Raw genomic sequence first — 23,055 nt, forward strand, 5'->3', positions numbered from 1 at the left:
ATGAACACATGAAAGTCTTTTAAAAATGTATACTGTGCTAGGATCCAGGTGATAGTAATGCCACAAAGCCAGAAATCTTAGTTTATTCTTAAATTCATAATGTGTGGAATAATGCTTAGTGAGCAGAACTTCAAATGAATGAAGAAATAACTCTAAAGAATTGCTTTAGCAACTCATCATTCAGCAGGTTAATGATTACAGCACCTCTTATCACTGTTCTTGTGCTAGTTTCAATGATCTGCCTCAGTGTTTCTGTGTTCTCATGGACAAAATGTCAGGGCACCGTGTGTGTGTGTCAGATTTTGAGGAGGAAGCCAGAAAAGTTCTTCCTAAAGCTGTGTATGATTACTACTGCTCAGGAGCTGATCAACAGCGTACTCTTGCCGACAATGTCGCTGCCTTTAGCAGGTAAAAAACACCTACACACACAGAGGCTCATTAGGACAATGTTTCATCCATTGCTTTGTCATTGCTTTTTGTTATTTATTATTTTATAATAAATGACAAAGGTACTTTGCATAAAGAAAAATAAATTACCATAAATAAGCCTAAGAGAGACATGGCCAAATCCTGTTTGTGAGAAAAAATATTTGCATATGAAGGTGATCACTGTTCCAGTCACCAGTGCTGAATTTCATTTGTTTCTAATGGCAGCCCCATTCCTTTAGTAGGAGATGGTCAAGCTGGTCAGGCTTCTATAGTGGGCCCCATGAGTTTGTTTTTTATGTTTGTTAGCTCATATGCCAATATTTACCTAACAGATTACAGGTTTCTCAGTCGCTTTGGTACATTTCTTGAATCCTCCTCGGCATTTGCAAAACAGTAAATGCATTTCTCAAAACAATTCGTACAAATAGCAAAACACCATGGATTACCTGCAAAAGCCAGTCTCCTGCTCAAAATCTTTAGTTCATCTCTCAAAAGTAAATATCTGTGTCAATTAACATGTCATTGCCATCAGAATGACAAGTCCTTGTGTCATTGTTAACGGATAAGATCAAAAAAGTCAAATTGCTAAGTCACGTTGTCAATATAACAGTGTACTCTGGAGGGATGTTCTGATGTAACCTATGGCTAAAGTTTTGATGACAATTATTGTAAATTGTAAGTTACACCTTAGTGTATGTGGGAGATTGATTGCAAGAGACTTGACAAGATTCACATTTACGCTTTTGCTGTTTGTACTGTAATTTGTTGACAGACCATGTCATTGCGATACAGAAAGGACAAGACAGCACTGCATAGCACAAAGAAAAAACAAAAAAACAAAAGTAACTAGTAAAGCACTCAGAGAGTGCAGACCTTCGCCATTAGCCCTTTCCCCTAATAGAGAAGAATCCTTTGAAAACATTCCTGGATCCAGACGGTGATCACTCCCAAAATCTAATTCCCCGATTACTCCCTCCCAGGTGGGGTGGAGACACGGTGAGGCAAAGCATTGGCTTCGCTATGTGTGGAAGTCATGGCTGACTTCCTCCCAGCATTGTGAGTATTCTCACTACAATTCGCTGTCTTTCTCTCTGTTACGCTCCAACTCGTCTCCTCGACCGGGCGTGCGTCTTTCAAACTCTATAAACTCCAAAATGGTGAATAAGTTACTCATGTTCGCCATCTTCTGGTGTAAAGTGGTAACAGCGCAGACCTTCGCCATTAGCCCTTTCCCCTAATAGAGAAGAATCCTTTGAAAACATTCCTGGATCCAGACGGTGATCACTCCCAAAATCTAATTCCCCGATTACTCCCTCCCAGGTGGGGTGGAGACACGGTGAGGCAAAGCATTGGCTTTGCTATGTGTGGAAGTCATGGCTGACTTCCTCCCAGCATTGTGAGTATTCTCACTACAATTCGCTGTCTTTCTCTCTGTTACGCTCCAACTCGTCTCCTCGACCGGGCGTACGTCTTTCAAACTCTATAAACTCCAAAATGGTGAATAAGTTACTCATGTCCGCCATCTTCTGGTGTAAAGTGGTAACAGCGCAGACCTCTGCCATTAGCCCTATCTCCCAATAGTACAGAATCCTTTAAAAAATTCCTGCATCCAGACGGTGATCTGGATCAGTCCCAAAATCTAATCAATTCTTCCTTATGCCCTGTCTGATATTTCCTGATAATTTCATGAAAATCCGTCCATGACTTTTGAATTATGTTGCTAACAAACAAACAAACAAACCCACCCGATCACATAACCTCCTTGGCGGAGGTAAAAATGTGAACATAGGACAGTCTTCTTAGGGAAAACTGTACATGCAGTGCTGTAGGAATTACAGTGCAGTCTTCCTACACCTCCTGATGTCCTTGTATGTTGGGCCACAAATTCTCATCCACATCACAACGAATATCTTCTCTTGTGATGCAGTGTGGAAAGAATGTAGCTGGCTATTAGAACAGAAAGACATCTCACACACTGCCGGGCTCCAAAAAAAGCGTTATTTATTGCACCAACGCAAATAACGCTTTTTTGGAGCCCAGAAGAGTGCGAGACATCTTTCTGTTCTTTGTTAGTCTCTTTTTCGACTCAGCACCTGCCCACCTAGGTTTGGATGTGCATGGAGACTTTTTTCTGGCGATCATATACTTTCCATACCCAATGCTGAGAAAATTCTCATCAAATTCTTTGATCATTGGTTGATCTAATGTTTCACACATTTCCCTTTGTTAGAGAAAGTCAAGATTCACCTGGGAGCAATTTACCAATTCAGGACAGATTTAGAAAAAAAAGTCTAATGGAAATGTATAGAAATATGCTTGACATATTATGACAATATGTTCAACCATTTTGCGATGAACTAATGCCTAAATGTTGTGAGGGGTGAGATTATTCAGCAGAGACCCATTATAATACATTTTGATCAACATGACATAAGCAATTGATAATTTAGGAAACAGCAGAGAATTGAACAGAATCATTTGCATGGATGTACCAAAGCATTTGCAACTTGTTCAAAGAAATGAGAAACTGCTTTTTTGATGTGCACAAGTGATACAATGATGTGAAGATTGAACAAGTAGTTTTGAGAATTTCAATTCTGATCTGAGAAATGTACCAAAGCAACTGAGAAAAACTGTAACATTTTTTCATTCAATCTTTATGGAATATTTTTGCAATCTAGTTACTCAAACCATGATGTTCAATTTCATTTATATGATTTCTGAGCCATACATAGCATGCTATGTATACATAGCATGCCATGTATGACCGGTAAGGAAGAATATGTGTAAATGTGCGCAGTATGTAAATCACAACTCCTCAACTCACTGTCATAATCTTCTTTTGTTAATCACAGCTAAGGTGTTCCACTCTGCTGCGCTTCACACATTGACTCTCTAAGCAGTATTGATCAAAAAATTGATTGATTGTGAAAAAATTGACAAGGTACCTTGTGCAGTTATATTATGAACTAAGTTGTGGGAGTTGAAGATTGTGCTGCCTTGGATTTACTCGTGTATGTTTGCCTGAAGAGGAAAAAATTCTACAGGACTCCGATGTAGAAATGATTAAACAAATACTTCAATCCACAGTTAGTTAAATCTTTTTTCAGGAGTGTTCAAAGTTAAGAGTTCCTAATCAACAAAGAGTACAGTTAGAAAATCATGAGGGTAAGTCATGTGTTAGTCCTCAACTGGCTTCATTCACTTTGAAGCCCTCAGAGCAAAGCAAAGAGACAGTAAACATACCTCAGTGCTCTCACACAGCTACTGTAGTGTTGTACTTTTACAGCTCATCTTTCTTTAATAAAACTGAATCAAATGTAACCAACTGGAGACAACTTTTTACATTTTTTTTATGAAATTGCCAAAATAAAGATTTACTTTTAAAATAAAAAATACAACAAATGCTTATTTATATTCTTAGACCTACATGAACATTTTTTGTCCACGATAATCACAAGTGAAAATCTGATATCGTGACAGCCTTCGTGACAGTGTCAAAACTATTCTTGTGTTTGGCACGCTATACCCTTTAAGTTTGTGTGTAGATCACTAATCACAACTACTTAACTCACTTGAATAGTCTTCTTCTGTTAAGTACTCAGGTATTCATTATGCCATGTATTCCATGAACAGGGTTTTTCCTGCATAGAGAATTTGGTGGCAGATGCCACCACCAATTTCCTTACCGCCACTGGCTCAAGGCTCAGTTTTTTCAGTTTTTTCAATCGTTTATTCCACCAAGCACTTTCCTGTCAGGATCTGTCATTTCAGTCACATGTAACTGCAGTTGCACGCAACCACCAGTAGTGGCGGTGGCGCTGTGTCAAAATTAGCACCGGCCGACCTGTCAAAGCATCTTTGATTGTGTATTTACTAGTGGTGATATAGATCGGTTAACTGATCTTGATGTCAGCAGTCGTTTATCTGTTTGACGGTTCACCATCTAGTTAAAAAAAAATTATAACTGAATAACAAAATAACCACAAACAAGTTTCTTTATTTTTCTTGTCATGATCTGTTATATTCTAAAGGATCGGTACTCAACCTTATTCTACCCAGGAGCCACATTGTCTTAAACATACTTTTGCAAGAGCAACCATCCAAAACTGGGCATGTGATGATCAATCTATCCATAGTTGAAATGAAACAGTGATTTGGTGGATTATTGTGTTGTTAATGGGATGCAATAGGCAACATAAAAAATGTCTGTATAGTGTCTAATAAAAGATATTTCACTGATAATAACCATATGTTTTTATCTATGTAATTCCCCCTGGACTAAAGTCTTTTTAAAATATGTACTGACTTAGAGCTATGAAAACTGAAACTGATGAATTATGGGTGTCTGTCTGGGTATTCATATTTCATATTTGGACATTTATTGTAGTCCTGTGACTCTGTTAACTTAAAGTTATGCTTTCTATTTTTTTCCTCTAATTATTATTGCTTTTAGCTGGGGGGGGGGCCCTCATATTGGTCTTTGTCCTGGGCCTCCAGATGGCTAAAACCGGCCCTGCCTCACACCTGCAGCTCCCCCTCACAAATCGTTCTGCCCTGCCAGTTTGTTGGTTTCATTTTTCTGTTCCTGCCCTTTTGATACTATCATTAGTCATCAAGATCAAATAAAACACCCACGTTTAAACAAGTTTTATTCAGTTACTCTTTATTTAAAAATGCGATCCGTGTGTGTTTGGATGTGTTGCGCATCGCAAAATTCATCATCAAATATGAGTATGGGAGAGCATTGGCAGGAAGTGACTAAAGAAAATTAGTTAAAACAAGGGCATTAGAAGCTCCACTTTGAACACAAGACAGCACACCTCTATGAATCAACTTACTGAAGAGACGCACCACCAGCGGACTTCCTCTGCACTTTTTTATGAATGTTCCTCCTTCCAGCGCGCAACGTGTAATACACAAGTTTGAATTTGGAAGTTAAAGTCTGTCTTCTTTGTGTGGACTTAGATTTATTGATATGACTTGTTGCAGTCCTTACTGCTGACAGTTTTCACCTTTACAGAGGTTTTTTTTTTACAGGAAACCTTAAAAGAGCTGCAACTCGTCACTAAAGAGCCACATGCGGCTCGAGAGCCGCAGGTTGAGTATCACTGTTGTAAATACTGATCAGTACACAGTTGCAAGACAACAGTAACCTGTCGCTTTACAAATAGTAGCTTTAGCTAACCTGAATATTTACAAGCCTCCTCTTGATACACTGACATAACTTACCCACTGTCTTTCAACCACTTTGAAAAGCTTTTTCATCCCTATGAAATCTTTCTCCTTCTCCGTCTTCTGTTTCTGTTTTGTGCCCCTGAGAGCTTTCTTTTCTGCCTCTCCATCTTTAGCTCCCTGTCATCAGATGATAACACGATTCAAATGAAAACACTCACGTGCTCGAGGGGGCGTGCACTAGAGCGCCTATAGTGTGTGTGAGGGGGGCAAGAGGAGGGGAGGTGAAGGAGCGGAGGGGCGCCTAATCAGTGACGTGCCTCTGTTATTGTTCATATTTACACATGCACAAAAAGCTGTTAAATACAGAAAATGCTGACTCGAAATCATTTTTCCCCTCATTGCTTTGGCACCCCCTCTAGTGTGGTGCCCCTATGCACCGCATAGAGTGCGTACCCACTTTTTGCACCATGACCCATTGTCTCGCGTCTCACTCTCTCTCTCCGTTGAAACAACTACCTTGTCACCAGCATCGTGGGTTGCCAGGTCATGCATGGTCGGTGTTTCCTTTGCTGATGTGCCTCCTAATTGCCCCTCACCACAAAGCGAGTCTACACTGAGTTGAAGTGAGTACACAAGCTCAGACCTGGTTTGAGGTTTGAGTGTCAGGACTTCTCTTTTATCTCCAGATTATCTGAATCTGGAGAATTATGGTGGGAAATTCAAAGTCTTTGAAATTTTACATTGATGAACATTTTTCTGAAATTGTTCCATAATTTTTATAACCTTGCATTTTTATAACCGTTTCCGTGTTTCTCACTGGCGAATCCATCTTGTTAAGCTCTGTCTGAACTGTTTGGGCTTGGTTAGAAAGTGACAGGACCAATCAGTGATGAGGGGCAGTACTTTCTGGCTAGGTGGAGTCATGACGTAAACAAGCAGCAGCAATTTCACCAGATATTCAGCATGCATGCTGCTAATGTGTCAGGTCTCTTCAGAACTTGACAACATTTCTTTGTTAAAAAAAGAACAAAGAACAGCATTGAGTAGTTGCCTTTTCAAAAATTGGAAATTTGGGGTTAGAGGGTAGAGTCATTCCCCACTGTGGGCTCAAAAGTCGTGTCCTGACATGTCTACCGTCGCCATGGTTCACAGAGTTTATGCCTTCGGTAGGGGCGCAGCTCGGTAACGGCTATGTCTTGTGTTTTGTTGCTCTGTTTGGCCTGTAAAGATGTGACAGTTCATCCAATCACCCTCTGAGTTTTTTTTCCAAAGGCTCTGCCCTTTCCCAAACGCTGTGTATGAGAGGTTTACCAGATGGATGTATGAAACAAATCCATCTGGCGTGCCAGGTTACAATTTTAGATTTTTTTTTTTTTTTTTTTTTTTTTACAGAATTTACTTCTGAGAGACTCCGCCTCTCTACAATATGCCTTTGTAAGAGTTAGGCAGATATCACAATTTTTTTTTTTACATAGGCCCACAGTATGTGCTGCTGTGGCTTTATTGATGCAACAGTTGGCTTTACTTAGTGAAATTTTAAGAATGTTTACTCTCAGCACTTACCAGCTTAATGACATTTTTTAATGCGTCTCATTTTACCTCTTAATGATTCCTGTCACCAATGGTTGCCTTCTTTCTAACTTCTTTCATACATCTTGTGTGTATGTGTGTTCAGGTGGTATCTTGCCCCTCGGATACTACGGGATGTGTCCAAAGTGGATCTGTCTGTCTCTGTCCTGGGCCAGAAGCTCAGTATGCCTGTCTGTGTTGCTGCCACAGCAATGCAGAGGATGGCTCATCCTGAAGGAGAAACAGCTACAGCAAGAGGTAAACTCTCTTGTAACCACACACAATATGTTAAATTGCCACAGGAGTCCTTCACGGAAAAAGGGTGCTGTTTTCTACATGTTGAAATACTAGTATTAAATGATTATAAGGATGTTATTTCTAACATCGTGCAGTTATCTGAATTTGGTAAGATTTCTTCACTACTTGCTAAAAAAAAAAACGCAATACTTACAAAGTATTCTGAAACAAGTAACTTTAAAAATTACAAATGTTTAGCTATGCCTCAATCATCATTGTCACTGAAGGCATTTCTCCAGTATACCCTGCCTCATTAACCTTGCAAAGCAGATGGATACGCCCATTTCCTTGTTTATCACTGGCAAATCCATCTTGTTAAGCTCCCATCTGAACCGTTTTGGCCCGATTAGTGGACCAATTAGCGACAAGGGGCAGTACTTTCAGGCGCAGCAGCAAGAGCTGGTGCAGTTATGGAGATAGAGCTTTGCATGGATGCTGCTAAAGCGCCAGTTTTATCAGAACTTGACAACATTTCTTCATTAAAAGAAAAACAAAGAACAGCAGTGAGTTGTTTTCTTTTCAAAAATGGCAAAAGTTGAGTACTTACATGTCTAGAGTCGCCATGTTTCGCGTTATTCCTCAGTAACCACGCACACGCAGCTCGATAGAGGCTACGTCACGTGCTTTGTTGCTCTTATTGGCCCATAGAGATATGACAAACAGAACGTTCATCCAATCACATTCCGTGTTTTTTTCAAAGCCTCTGCCTTTTCTCAAACATTTCAAATTGAAGCTTTCCCAGGTGGTGTGTCTGGTTACTGCCTAATGGCATCAGAGAAATGTGATTGGTCTGAATGGTCTGATAGGTCTGACGTGGTCCTTTATAAACAAAAAAAAAAAATAACATTAAGATGATAACATACATAGAAATAAATATAGATAATATTTACAACCTAGTTTGGGATTTAACCACACAATAATCAAGTTGGCTGTTTGAAACATCATTAGCTGTGCAGCAGTTGAAAATAATTAAAGCTGATTACATCTCACCTTTACATGGATTTGCCTTTCTATAGGGAATGGGATTGTGTCATTACGCTGCATTGCTTTGTGGGAGATTTGCCATGTTGGTAGCTACCCCGGTTCGTCCTACCCTAGCAGTGTATTGGCAGTAGCAAGTTTTTTTCTGTTGTCAGTATTTCTTTTCTCGCATTTTGAATTCATAAGAAGGGTAAAGCATTGTTGTGTGACAGGGTGTAGCACCGCTACACATGATTGTAATGATAAAAAATTGACTGTTATCGTCTTCTTGTCCACTTAAAGGCGAGTTAATTCAGGTGTTGAGAGTACATGATCTGAGTTAATAAATATAATATTTGAATGATTGTCTTTAACTGGTAAGTAAAATATATAGTATTCACTTTATGTTTTAATGGATGTTACGTGTAAATAGTAATTGAATTTGAATTAAAATAAAGCTGAAAAGTAAAAATATTTAAATGTGATGATTTATTAATGCTATTAATTTTGCAACTGAAGTGATATCAAAGCAAGAAAAGAGGGAAGTCAACTGAATTAAACTAACTTTACTGACAAACTTTTTTCTAATGGCACAATATACAGAGATGTTTTAATCCTAAATTTAAAAACTCACAGTTGTAGCAGACCTAAGGTACTCTGGAAGCTTGGTCCCCAGGTGGGGAAGATGAAACCAAAAAGTTGAAGCTCTCCTTCTGCCTAACTAACACTTCTTACTTGAGAGCTGCAACGATCTTTTTCAAGCACTTTCTATGGCTTCATGCCAAGTTGTTTATTTCATCAGTGTTAGGTCTTTGGTTGAACTAGAAGTAGTTTCTGACCTATCTTACTGTCCCAAACGCCCTTAGCTGGTGTGAAGGCTGAAGACTGAGATTTGAAGACCACAAATGGAGACACGTGAGCAGGCTTCCCACTCTTTTACTGAAAGACATGCCCCCTTTTTGGATATCACTCTGATTGGACACTGCCACACAGTGGACGTCAATGAAACTTTACAACACCAGCAGAGATAAATGATGGAGGAGAAATGGAGCTTATGATAGACAATAACCGGACACAGCAGATTCTAAACAGAATATAAACATCAGTAGTTTTAAAGAGTCAATGGGGTGGGATTTAAAAATGAATAAGATCAATCTAAAAGAGTGAATTACTATGGAGTTTAATATTTGATTTGTTTTCTGATTCATCATCAAACGTAAAACATGTTAGAGGTTGTATATCTCACAGTAATATTTTAAGTCAAAAATGAACATTTTAGTTCAATACCTCCTAGGTCATTTTTGAATCATGCTGACCCATCTCTTTCAATTGAATTTTAATATTCTACACTTTCTTTTGAAAAACGATGTGTACATCACTGTACAGTTCATCATCATCATCATCCTCGCCAGATGTTTCCAGCTTTCAGTGCGCTCCTTGGCCTCGTCTCAGTGATGTAGCTTCTATATTCCCCACAGTCACCTCCATCTTCAGGTTTATATCCGTTTCCATCTCACCAAGCTGTTTTATTAACATATTCCTGGAAGTAAGAATGGGCGATATCTTATCGTTTGCAATATACTGCAAAAAAAAACTTTCCACAATGAAAATAACGGCATTCAACGATAATAACGATAAACTATGGTTGATGACGTATGTGACCGTCGTGCACACATACGTCATCACTGCGACTCACTCTTAACTCACATACAGAAGCATAACAAACACGGTAGAAGGCAGAGTTGAAACAGCTGAGTTTGTTGCTAAACGAGGGCTACCTCCATTATCTGGAAATGAAATCAGACAATGGTAATTTGCACAGTGTGCTTTATTTTACGATCCCCTATTCCTCTGTTTCACTGCCGCGCAAATTACACACGGCCCTCCCGTTTACTTGAGGAAATAACGGAGTGCTTAGTCTAATATTTAGAAAGATATCAGTAATAAACTTGCATCTCATGTAGATTTTCTATGAAGTTGGCATAATATAACATTTACAACAATATACAATGTATATAATAATATAGATAACATGATGCATGTTTCTTTTTATCAGTGCTGTGAGTTCTGTCTTTTAGGTGCATAGGTGTCTATCTATAGTACACACCTCACAGACAGACAGACAGTGTATGGCGTATGGTGAAGGGACACATAAACATTAAAGCACCACACTGTATGCACCATATCTGAAAATGTAACTACCAAGCCCCGCCCTAAAATAGCCACTTCACTAAGCCTTCACTCACTTCACTCATGATGTCATGAGCCAACAGTGGGAAATGACTCCGCCCTCTAACCCCGAATTTCCATATACAGCGTGTGCGCCGCGTAACGCCAGCGAATCAAACTGCGGAGTTCTTCGCTCCCTCTCTAGTCTATCAGAGCATTTCCATAGCCAGTGCTCCAGATCGGCACCAACGCGTGCCTGGAGCGCCACTCCGCTCCGCTTCGTTTCAAATACGCTGCAGGTCTATTTCAGCACCGGCCACTGCCAAACCTCGTAAATTAACTGTCGTTCAGAAAGCACCAACCATGGAAGTCACAAGAGCAGAACATCCGGTTCTTTCAAAATAACACAATGCACGGACTCCCGACCACAAATCATCACTATATCAACATTACCTCTCATCCTGCAGCAAGAGCAAAGGGTCACCGAGAGGTCAGTGGGTCACAGAGCTACAGTGGCACCTTTGAGGAGGAAAAGTTAAGTTTTGGGGATATTTAGCCAAAGAATTTTGCATAAAACCACAGATCCTTTAAGCAAACATGAACCTTTTGACTTCCTAATGTACTCACTCAATGGAGGAAGCAATAATATCAGAAAGGATGATAACCCCAAAAGGTAAAACAGTCCGCTGTTGACATGCTATTCCTGCGTGAACTCGCAGTTCTCCCGTGATTTCTTCCTGATGATCAGGGCTGCGCGCCACGGCGCAGCGCTCTAGTCTTGCTTCCAGTGGGCAAGGTCGCTTGCCTTTCGGTCGGAGCAAACCCGCGGCGCTTTGGTGCGTGGCGCGCACGCTGTATATGGAAATTCGGGGTAACACTACAATACAAAATCACAGAGCAGTTCATCTCAGTACAGCTAACAAGCTGATGTCACTGTCATTGAAAGAAAACAGTCAGTTAAATACTGTTTTTTGTTCATTGTGAGGAACAATGAATGTTCATTTACCATTGTGAGGTAAATTAGCTAAATCCACCATCCAAATTAGTTAAACCACATGGATCATTGAAAGCAGATTTGAGCCAGAAAACAGACTTTGTCTCTTCTCTGGCACAGAGCCAGGCAGCTGCATTCTGCCAACCTTCACATTGTAACATTTTTTAACCCTCGCTCCCTTGTAATTTTTATCTACCTCTGTCTTTGTTTGTCCTGAAAATGGACATGCAGAAAGATGTTCATAAAAAATCATTTTTGAACATTTTTTTAAACTTTCACTGCTTCAAACCTCTTCAACAACTTCAACCCTGAACACCCAAAAAAAATAAAAAATAAAAAATTCAATTCAATGTTACACCCTTTTTATGCCAATTGTTTTACACCATGTCACCTGATATTTTTTATGGTAAAAAACACAAAAATAAAAAAATGTTTTTTTTTAACAGTGAAAAAGTATTGAAAGACAAGGAAGGCAGATATATCATGGTGATAGGTACGATTGAGGAGAATAGATTTACATTCTTGAATTTGTATGCACCAAATGAGGACCGTCCAAATTTTTTGTTAAGAAATTAGCCTCCAAATTGGCAGATATCTAGATTTATATGGCAAAATAAGAGACCAAGAGTGAAACTTAAAATGCTCACTCTTGGAAAGAACAGGGGTGGACTCAGCCTCCCCAACATAAAATATTATTTTTGGGCAGCGCAACTAACAGCAGTGGTAGCCTGGATTAACAATGACATGGAGTCGAGATGGGTAAACATAGAGTAGAATTCATTACCAGATATACCTCTATCTGCTCTAGTGTTTTTGAGCAAGCAGTCTCAGAAGAAACTGGAAATCAAAAATGTACGGGTGAAACATACTTTAAAAGTATGGTCCACTGTCCAAAAGAGAATTAGAGGGACAGCCACCCTTTCATGGGCTATGCAGATTGCTGGAAATCCAGATTTCCCCCCCTCAACAACAGATATCACTTTTAAGAGATGAGAAGGCAGAGACCTAAGGGTTATTGACCAGTTGTTCTATGACAGTGTTTTGCAGCCATTCTCATATCTCCAGAAAGAATTTGTTCTTTCTACCCGAAGTGACATGTTCCGGTATTTTCAGATTAGGCATTACATCACAAGCCATAAAGATTGGAATACAATTAAAAATGCTCCAACAAACATAGAAACTTACTTTATTAATATAATTAAACATCAGTTACCCAATAAAAAGCATGTTTCCAATATATACAGAAATTTGTTAATGGATACACCAGACAATACTTTACATATTAAAAATAAATGGGAGCTGGAGTTGAATATTGTAATTGAGGATAGAGAGTGGGAAACAATGTGTATCGGATGTCATAAGGGTATTAATAGCAATATGTGGAGGGAATTTGACTGGAAGATGAAGACAAGATTCTTTAAGATGCCTTTGGTGGTTTCCAAATTTGAAGATAACCCAGCTGCAATATACTGCTGGAGAGAATTCGCACATATTTTGGGATTGCCCAATGATGCTTCCTTTTTGGAAAGGGGTAAAGAGCGAGATAGATAAAGTTCTGGGAATTGATTTGCTATTCACTCCAAGTCAGTTTCTTTTCGATCTAACTCCTGAACACATGTATACCAGAGACCAAAAGCACCTGTTACATATACTCTTGACGACTGCTAGGAAAATGGTGACGATAAAGTGGATGAATTCATAGCCACCAACAGTGGCACAGTGGAAACAGAAGCTGAGGGAGGTGTATTGAATGGAGGCTTTAACGGCCCAATTACAATTAAGGTCAGATGTCTTTATGAGGAGGTGGCTACCTATAGCAAGATACCTCTCTAACTGAGGGGAACCCCACACTGTGCTGTAATGTCTTAACTGTCCATTTATTTGCTTATTTATTTTTCACTCATTATTATGCAGCTTTCTAGGCCCCAATGTGTTGTGTTTTTTTTTTCTTTTCTTTTTTCTGCTATTTTTCTTGCTGTCATACATAATCTGTGATGTTGTCAAGGAATGTTCTGTATTGTTTTTCAATGTTTAATAAAAAATACAGTAAAAAAAACACTACAAAGACAGAGACAAACTGGACAAAAGAGGCCATATCCAGGATGGGCTACATGGAGGTAAAATAGTGATGTAAATATTCTTAGTTTAAGCTCAATTTTTAATGCAAACCCTGATATTTTTACCTCCACCAAGGAGGTTATGTGATTGGGTGGGTTTGTTCGTTTGTTAATTTGTTAGTTTGTTAGCAACATAACTCAAAAACTTGTGGACAGATTTTGATGAAATTTTCAGAAAAATGTGAGTGATCCGGATCACCATCTGGATCCAGGAATTTTTTAAAGGATTCTTTACTATTGGGAGACAGGGTTAATAGCGGAGGTCTGTGCACTCCAAATGCTTTCCTAGTTAATAATGTGGCAAGTTGGAACATTCTTTATACTATTTCCAACTAAACTTCACTTTGAATCTCTTAAATGTTGAAGCAATTTAGTTTTGTTTTTTTTTCTTAATAAAATATCCCAACATGAATCAATATTGAATTGAAACAAGAACTGAATTGAATCGGGGCCTTGAGAAAGAATCAGAACTGAATCAATTCAGGCAATCAGTGGCAATACCCAGCACTAATTTATATGTAGCTGGTGTAGTTAAGCAGCCCATTTGATATATTTTACCTGCCAAAAAGGTTGTGTTGAATGGTGCTATTTTTTATCGTGATTTATTGTAATCGCAATATATGCAGCAAAATATTGTAATAATATTTTAGTCCACATCGCCCATCCCTACCTGGAAGTTTCTTCAAGGTCCAACTGTAAAATAATTGGCATAAAAAGGCTGTAACATTGAATTGAATTTGGTTTTTTTTGTTTTTGTTTTTGTTTGTTTTTTTTGGTGGTCAGGGTTGAAGTTATTGATGTGTCTGTTTTCTGGACATACAAGAACAGATGTAGCTAAAATATGGAAATTGGCACTACAGAAACATACAGATATCAGGTGACGTGTAAAATAATTGGCATGAAAAGGGTGTAACATTGAATTGAATTTTTTTCTTTTTTTTTGGGTGGTCAGGGTTGAAGTTGTTGAAGAGATTTGAAGCAGTGAAAGTTTTAAAAAAAAAGTTGAAAAATTATTTTATTAACATCTTTTTGCATGTCCGTTTTCATGACATACAAGGACAGATGTAGCTTAAATATGGAAATTGGCACTACAGAAAAAATTTCAATGCACCAAAATCAATTTTACTACTCATCATTGACATGGTCCAGACTCTATTGAAAAAAATTTTTTTTTTTCTAGATCATTTTATATGAGAATTATGGTGTTTTTGCGGGGGTTTTTTAACCATAAAAAATACCAGTGACAATGTGTACAATAACTGGCATTAAAAGGATGTAACATTGAATTAAAAAAATATTTTTCGGGGGGGGGTTCAGAGTTGAAGTTATTGATGAGATTTGAAGCAGTGAAAGAAAAAAAAATGTTGAAAATGATTATTTTATTAACACCTTTCTGCATGTCCATTTTCATGACATATAAGGACAGATGGAGCTTAAATGTGGAAATTGGCACTACAGAAAAAAATTTTAATGCATCAAAATCAATTTTACAACTCATCATTGGCCTGGCCCAGACTCTATTTACTGAAAACTTTTTTTTTCTAGATCATTTTATATGGGAATTTTGGTGTTCTTGTGTTTTTTATTATAAAAAATATCAGGTGACATGGTGTAAAATAATTGGCATGTAAAGGGTGTAACATTGAATTGAATTTTTTTCTTTTTTTTTTTTTTGGGTGGTCAGGGTTGAAGTTGTTGAAGAGATTTGAAGCAGTGAAAGTTTAAAAAAAGTTGAAAAATTGTGTTTTTCAACTCACAGGGTGTTAGGTGTTAATATCCCTTTATTAACACCTTTCTGCATGTCCGTTTTCTGGACATACAAAGACAGATGTAGCTTAAATATGGAAATTGGCACTACAGAAAAAAATTCAATGCACCAAAAGGAGGGTAATGAGAACAATTAACTTTAGCCCAACTAACATCAAATTATTCGCAGCTGTTCATAGCTGTCTAAATAAAAAAAAAACTTACTCCTTGCATAATATGCCAAGTCACATAAGGGGAAGAAAAACCCGCAGTCTTTTTCCGTGAACATGCTCACCTCGGTTGGCGTCCCGTCTCTCCCACCTGTGTCTGGCCAGCTCTCGCTCCACTTTATCCCTCTCATCAACTCGGACCTAGATGTTCAAGTCCTTAAGTACCGGCACTGCGTCCATCACCATCTGGAAAGTTTTTTTCCTCAGAGCCCACCATCATCCTCAGCCGAGCTGGATACATGCACTTCGCTTTAATATTTTTCTGCTTCAACTGTTTAACAACATTTCTGACCTGAGCGCATTTCCTCTGCAGCTCAGGTGAGTAGTCATTATCAAAGTAAATCTGCCTCTCATCAATCTTGACTGTGCACTGTCTCCAGGCCCGCTGCAGGATCTTTTCCTTTACTGTATAGTCCGTGAATCTAATCACAATGGAGCGAGGGGGGTCATTTTCTTTCGGTTTCGGCATAAGCGCCCTGTGCGCCCTGTTGTCTTCAGTTAGCGGCAGGTCAGTCAGCACCGTCGGCAGTAGCTTTTTAATGAAAGCCACCATGTCTCTCCCCTCGCTTCCTTCAGGACCCTGATACAACCTTAAGCTTTGCCTTCTCGTCTGGTTCTGAAGGTCCTCACATCGTTCCACAAGTTCCGCCTCACGCTGCAGTAGGAAGCCGAAGGCTTTGCCGTGGGCCGCGGTGGTCTCCTCCGTGGTTGTTATACGCTCCTCTGCGTCAGTGACCCTCTTTTCCAACTTTGTTAGTTGTGCACTCAAACCTCCAACTGATGTTTCAAGTCTTGTGAATGATTCCCTAGTTTGGCCTTTAAATTCCTTTACATCCGTCATCATCTGTAAAATGTCCTCCCGTATATCTCGGTTCGACTGGACGACAGGTTGCAGCATCTCCTCCATGCTTTTAGCAGCAACCTCAGTACATTTGCTAGCGCTAGCTTCGTCAGGCTTAGCAGGCTTGTTAGCTTCCGTTGTTTTCAACGATTTCTCCTCCACTTCTTTGTTTCTAAACTGATATCTGGAGAGTCTATCGACAGCGTTTGTCTTTGTGGTGTCGTTGGCCATGTTTTTGCCGAGTTTAGTTCCATTGTCGTTTGGGAAGTTGGTTTATCAGCAGAGCTCAAACTTTTGCGTCCAACACGACGCCGGAGTTTAAATCCAAAATGCAGTCTGATATCCTCTTTTTAAGTCTGGAGGTTCCTTCTGTGGAGCAGCCTGCCAGGCTCCACCATGTTTGTCTTTACAGAGATACATCACTTACTGCAAGTCCAAGTTGAAACTCTTGTTGTTAAATTAATACAAAAAAAAGTAAGTAAATTTGATACATTATTTTTAATTAAGTTTGAATAAGTCCATGATGTATAATTACACTGAAGCTTATAGGTCGTAAAACACCAATGCAAAAGGCACTTTATGCCAAACCAGATGTATGAAATCGAATTGAAACAGAATGACACATTTGGTGGATTAATTCTCCTATGATAAATTTGCCTCCTCTGTTCTCATGTCTTTTCCTCATGTCTCTCTTTTTAATCTTATCTGGAACGAGTTGCAAATTGAGAAAACAACACGAGTGAGACATGAATTGAGGAAAACTATTAAGTGATGCAGAGGAGAGGAAGCTGACAAATGTTTCACAATCACTCCATGGCAACATTCAACATATATGTTGATTGTTGTGTCTATCTTGTCCATGCCTAGAGCAAGCTCTGTTTACAGGATGCCAAATACTGTGAATAGATGCTTTCTCCTTCCACTTCACAAAGACTAAAGCCACACTGGTTGGACAAAAAATGTTACAAAGTTTGATCTTTTGAAGGGTTTGTGTGATGGGCTGAACATAATAAAGAAGTTCCTGCAACATTAATGCAATTAAGTTGTAAGTGACAAGGTGCTTTTCAGTGTGTGCTATACACACCTAATTACACCAGTTTGAATGACGGAAAATAACATATTTGCATTCTTGATAAGTTTGATAAGAGAATGACACATTTTAGGTATATTTAAGAGAATTTCAGGTCTGTGGCTGATTCCTTGGGAGACATGTCCGATATTTGATTTGGGGTCAAAATTTGTTCATACATGGTTGTGAATCCTCTCTTAAACTGGGTATTAACATCAGTTACAACAGTAACACAGATATTTTTCTCAATAGCCTGCCAAACAGTGGGAACAGGGATGATGCTGAGCTCCTGGGCCACCTCAACTATTGAGGAAGTGATGTCTGCAATGACTACACAGAATGGTGGAGCTGTTCTGTGGCTGCAACTTTACATCTATAAAGACAGAGAACTGACACTTTCACTGATAAGGCGGGCAGAGGCAGCGGGATATCAGGCTATCTTTGTCACTGTGGATACACCATATCTGGGGAGAAGATGGGACGATATGCGCAACCGCTTTAAACTGCCTGCACATCTAAGGTAGGAAACAAATACAACAGCTTCTGCAAAATAATATGCAATGAACCTTAAATTTAAAGGCAACTTTATGTTTTCATGTCAATCTCCCCAGCATGTCTAACTTCTCAACAGCCTCCTTGGCCTTCTCTGAGGGGGACTACGGCAATGATAGTGGTTTGGCTGTTTATGTAGCAAAAGCAATTGACCCCAGCCTCTGTTGGGATGACATCTCCTGGCTGAAAAAACAAACAAATCTGCCTGTGATTGTCAAAGGAGTATTGACAGGTATTAGAAAAACTTGCAAATACACCTTTACTCTCCTTGCCCTAATGACAATTGATAGTTATTATAAACACACTGATTACAAAACACAATGTTAATGATGTGTCTTCTAAATGCTTGCTGAATCTTAAAGACCCTGTAAAGTGAAAATAAATCTGTACTTATGTTTGTTGTGTTATGAACCCCTAAATCAAATTTCAGTCAAATTAAACATCTTTAAGTTTATGAAATTAATCTTCAAAATCATGAAAACTGAGGCAATATAATCTGCTCCTTGATGGTGTGGGCGTGTTTGTTGAATAAGCTGAAGCCACGCCCACTCAGGAGAAACCCGATCCTCTCAGATTTAAAAAATGTTAGAATCTAAGTGTTGACCTTTTGAGCAGAATGCAGCTGCCTGGCTCTGGGCCAGAGACGAGACAAAGTCTGTTTTCTGGTTCATTATGCTTTCGATGTAGCTGATGGATTTAGCAAATTTACCTCACAATGAACAAAAAACAGCATTTAACTGACTGTTTTCTTTCAAAGACAGTGACATCAGCTAACAACAGACTGTACTGAGATGAACTGCTCTGTGATTTTGTATTGTAATGTTAGAGGGTGGAGTTATTCCCCACTGTGGGCTCATGATGTCATGATGTCATGAGCCCACATGAAACCAAGCATAGAAAGAGGTGAAAAACTTTCTAACAGTCCAAATCCAGAATTCAGTCACAAGCAGATCTCAGTGTTTTCACAAGTTTACTTCAACAATATTCCAACATATCTAGTGTGTTAAGACAAACACTTTGGATTTCACTGTACAGGGTCCCTAAGGTCACTGAGGGAACTTTGGCTGTCCTCACTACTGTGTGAAACACAAGGGAGATTTTGATGTTTCTCATCTACTCAGCCTGCTTAGACTACCTACTTACTGTACATCAGAGGTCAAATAGTCTGCTCCCTCTGGCCTGCCCCGGAGGGATGCTAGAGCCAAATTAATACTCCAATCATGCGAAGTGCACATTTTGTACAGTTTAGAAAGTTTAGAAAGCTTGAAATATCAGTATTTTTTGCCTGGACATAATTTTCCATAGCAATGCCTCATTTGCTCAATGCTACATATGCATCAGGGCTCTTTATGCTTTAAGAGCATTATTTTATTTAATTTTTTTAAGGGAAAAACAGATGACATTCCAGTCCAAGTTTCTCTGTTGAAGTTATGAAGTAATTTACCTCAGACAGAGTCACGACAATTGTGGCAAGAAGGTTAATTCTATTATGTAACTTGCGTTTACTTTTATTTCTCCCAAATACAACTTGGAGGTGACTAGAACTGATGTTGCCTATGCCCCGTCGTCTGTTCTGGTAAATGATGTCATAAAAGTAATGTCTACAAAAGTGTATCTACACCCACAATTTCTTTGAGATCCTACTTTGCTTCCTGTACTGAGGAAGGTTTTTAGGGACAGCCTGTAGCTTTGCAAATCTTAAAGAATTTTTAGAGAGAGCAGAAAAATATAAAAAAATTGCACTTTGAGATCCACAGTGATCTCATATTGTCACAGTATATTTCATAGTCCTTGGGGGTGGAGAAAAAAGATTCCACACACAAGGAGAGAATTTGAATCCTTTTCAAATAGACAGGATCGAATCTAGAATATTCTCGGTTTATGCACATACACATTACAGCACATTGGAATTTAACACATTTATCTATGTTTGTGTTTAGTGTTTTTATCTAGTAATGTGTATGTGACTTGCATGGTCAGGTGAAGATGCAATCCAGGCAGTGAGCTATGGTGTTGATGGTGTCCTGGTATCAAATCATGGAGCTCGACAACTGGATGGAGTACCTGCCACGGTCTGTGTTTTTGTGTTTGTGTGACACTGTGTATGGACATGTGCAGAAATAATTAGTGTGTTACGAGTGATTTAAGTAAAACTTTTTTTTAATTACAGTAATATTTTAAGTTAAAATATTGTCTTACAATATATCCTAACACCATATCCTAAAGAAAATTGTGAATTTGAGAATAACAGATTCTAGTTTCTATATTTCGTTAACATACTTCATTTTTGTCTCTTGAACAGCAGTCTGTCTTGCATTTCTAGACACATTTCTGTCATTTAAAGCCATTGTTGGATTGTATTTTTTTACAATTTTCAATTATTTTATTTTATTTTTTTCTTGTCTGTCATGATGGTCACTATGTCAGATTAGATGATCGCCTGTTTGGTCAGTTCAAGTGTGCCAACTTATTAATCTTTCCTGCCTCATTATGAAGCACAAATGGTTCTTTATTAATTTTTGGTTTACTAAAGCATCAAAGTAAACTCCAGGTACAGTTAATGGTTAGTTTGGCCTAATAGTTAGTATGCAAAATATTTAGCAATACCAATGCCCCAAATATCAGGAATGCTCTAAAACTTCATTTAATACAGTTTGGCAACTTCAGGTGTTAGTGGGGATTTCTTTAAGTCTTTGATCACCCAACAAGACCAATGAGGAGGTTTGGACACAGCCAAAACTACTGAGTCAATCTGGTGCTCTGTTATATGCCACTCAGGCAGGGGAGTGGTGCTAGTGTAATTCCTATTGTATGTCTTCTCTCAAAAAAAAAAAAAAAAAAAATTTGAATGGCAGTTTTGAATTAACTTAGATTAGTGTGTTTTTGTTTTTAGTTGGATGTGTTGGAGGAAGTGGTGAAAGCAGTACAAGGTCGTTGTGATGTCTTCCTGGATGGGGGAGTGAGGCGGGGAACAGATGTTTTGAAGGCTATAGCTCTTGGAGCAAAGGCTGTCTTTATTGGCCGTCCAGTGCTCTGGGGACTTGCCTGTCAGGTAAAACTCTGCATTTTTCAAAAATTAGATTGGTCTGCACAGCTTAAACTGTTTTTTTTTTTTTGGATGCACTTTAATATCATTGTTTTTTTTTATATAATAACCAAATGCAGTAAAGAGGATTCTTCTTTTTAAAATTAATGACACTAATAGGCTGCTGAAAATCTTGTCATTTTTCTATGTCCAGGGAGAACAAGGAGTAATTCAGCTTCTAGAACTGCTTAAAGAGGAATTGCGTCTGGCGATGGCTTTGTCAGGTACCAAGCACACAAACAGAAACTAACCCTTGCAAATACCTCTTGGTCAACACTTTTCTCTGACTTCTCTCTGTATGTAATGTTCTTTTTTTAACCCTTTTTTTCTATTTGTTTGTAGGCTGTCGTTCCTTATCTGAGGTTAGCAGGTCCCGAGTAAGGAAAGTGGAGTTTACCTCAAGGATCTGAAAAACATCTGTTGTAGGAAACAAAAGACGAAACTATCACAGATCATTTGCTTTGTGAGCTTCCTGAAAAAATAAACAAGAAAAGTGAATAAAATTGGAGTGATTAAACAATGTAGCTTTTTAAAAATTCATTATGGAATGGTTTAGATGTCTTAGATCCTATATTTCTTCCTTTGGAGAAAGTTCTGATATACATGGAAATAGTCTTAATGTTCCTAAGGAGCTGACAAAACCAAATCTTCTGCGGCATATGAACAAACCCTGATAGCAAAATTAATTCGGCTTGAATATGGGCCAAATGAACTGCAAAGATGAGGCTTGCATTTGGGACCTGAATGACGGCCCAAGTGTGTGACAGCTATGTCTGAACCATAACAAAGCCAGAACTCAGCCAGGACTACACCAAATAAAATAATTGATATGGCTCACGGCTGGGTCTCATATGGAAAACCCATATGGTTAAGTTTTTGTGAGGCATGTCAGTCACCTGTATCAGTCAAAGCCAAATGCATTTAGTTTTAGTCACATTTTTGTCATTTCTCCCTTCATAGTGTTTAGTTGACGAAAACTCAAAAACATTTTAGTCTAGTTTTAGTTTATAAAAAGTCCTCACATTGTAGTCTTAGGTTTTGGTCCAAGCATTTACTCTCTTGCTTAAATCTGGTACCAAGTCATGGTAGTGTGTTCTATGCACCCAGCCAGACCTGGAGTCCACGCTTTCTACAGCTGAGAGGCAGAATGCGTTGTATTTTGAGAGATTTACCCACAATGGAGAAATTTCATGGATTCTGAATGTCTGACGATAACTAAATTAAATTTTAGTCTACTTTTAGTCACCTTGATGAAAACTAAATTTACTGTTAGCCAGTTTCAGTTATCAAAGATCTTTTTTTTGGCTAGCCTTAGTCTACTCTTTCTCATGGAAGAAAGGCTGTCAATGAATAGTTTCAGTTGACGAAATTAACACTGGTCGGTTCCAATGCCAAAGATCCTCAAATTTTTTTCCAAGGAAGATGTTATAAGGTTAAATTAAAGTTACTTATTAACAAAAGTTAAAGTTTTAACAAAAAAGGGTGAGGCAAAAATAAGAACTAAATGAGTGCTGTACAAAAGTGGAAAAGGAGAACAAAAAGAGACTCTAACTTTTGGTACATGCCAAAAGCCATAACTGTATACTGTAGGAAACTGTCAGGAGTCACAAATACGGAGATTTCAGACATCCACTCAGTTAATGGGACTTGCCAGTAGCAAATCTAATTTGCACAATCTTCCATCCTGGGAAGAGGATACGAATCAGGAACAGTTACAGAATCATCTTTACAAAGGTCCGTAATAAATCAAGGAGAACTGTCAGATTTTGCCTCCAACAGACATGGAGAACTCAAAGAACTGGAGCTTGGCACAGCTAAG

The 23,055-nt window shown here is 38.6% G+C and overlaps 1 protein-coding gene across 1 annotated transcript; it reads left to right on the forward strand.

Moving 5' to 3' along the window:
• The first annotated feature begins 265 nt into the window (after positions 1-265).
• On the forward strand, positions 266-22,431 carry hao1 (hydroxyacid oxidase (glycolate oxidase) 1). The gene is made up of 8 exons (XM_041777864.1): positions 266-408; positions 7,283-7,434; positions 17,852-18,119; positions 18,211-18,383; positions 20,132-20,223; positions 21,045-21,203; positions 21,391-21,460; positions 21,579-22,431. Exons 1-8 carry the CDS (start codon positions 272-274, stop codon positions 21,644-21,646), a joined length of 1,119 nt encoding a protein of 372 aa, XP_041633798.1. The 5' UTR covers positions 266-271; the 3' UTR covers positions 21,647-22,431.
• Positions 22,432-23,055: the final 624 nt, after the last annotated feature.

Source organism: Cheilinus undulatus, linkage group 21 (assembly GCF_018320785.1).
Source record: "Cheilinus undulatus linkage group 21, ASM1832078v1, whole genome shotgun sequence".
Taxonomy (NCBI): domain Eukaryota; kingdom Metazoa; phylum Chordata; class Actinopteri; order Labriformes; family Labridae; genus Cheilinus; species Cheilinus undulatus.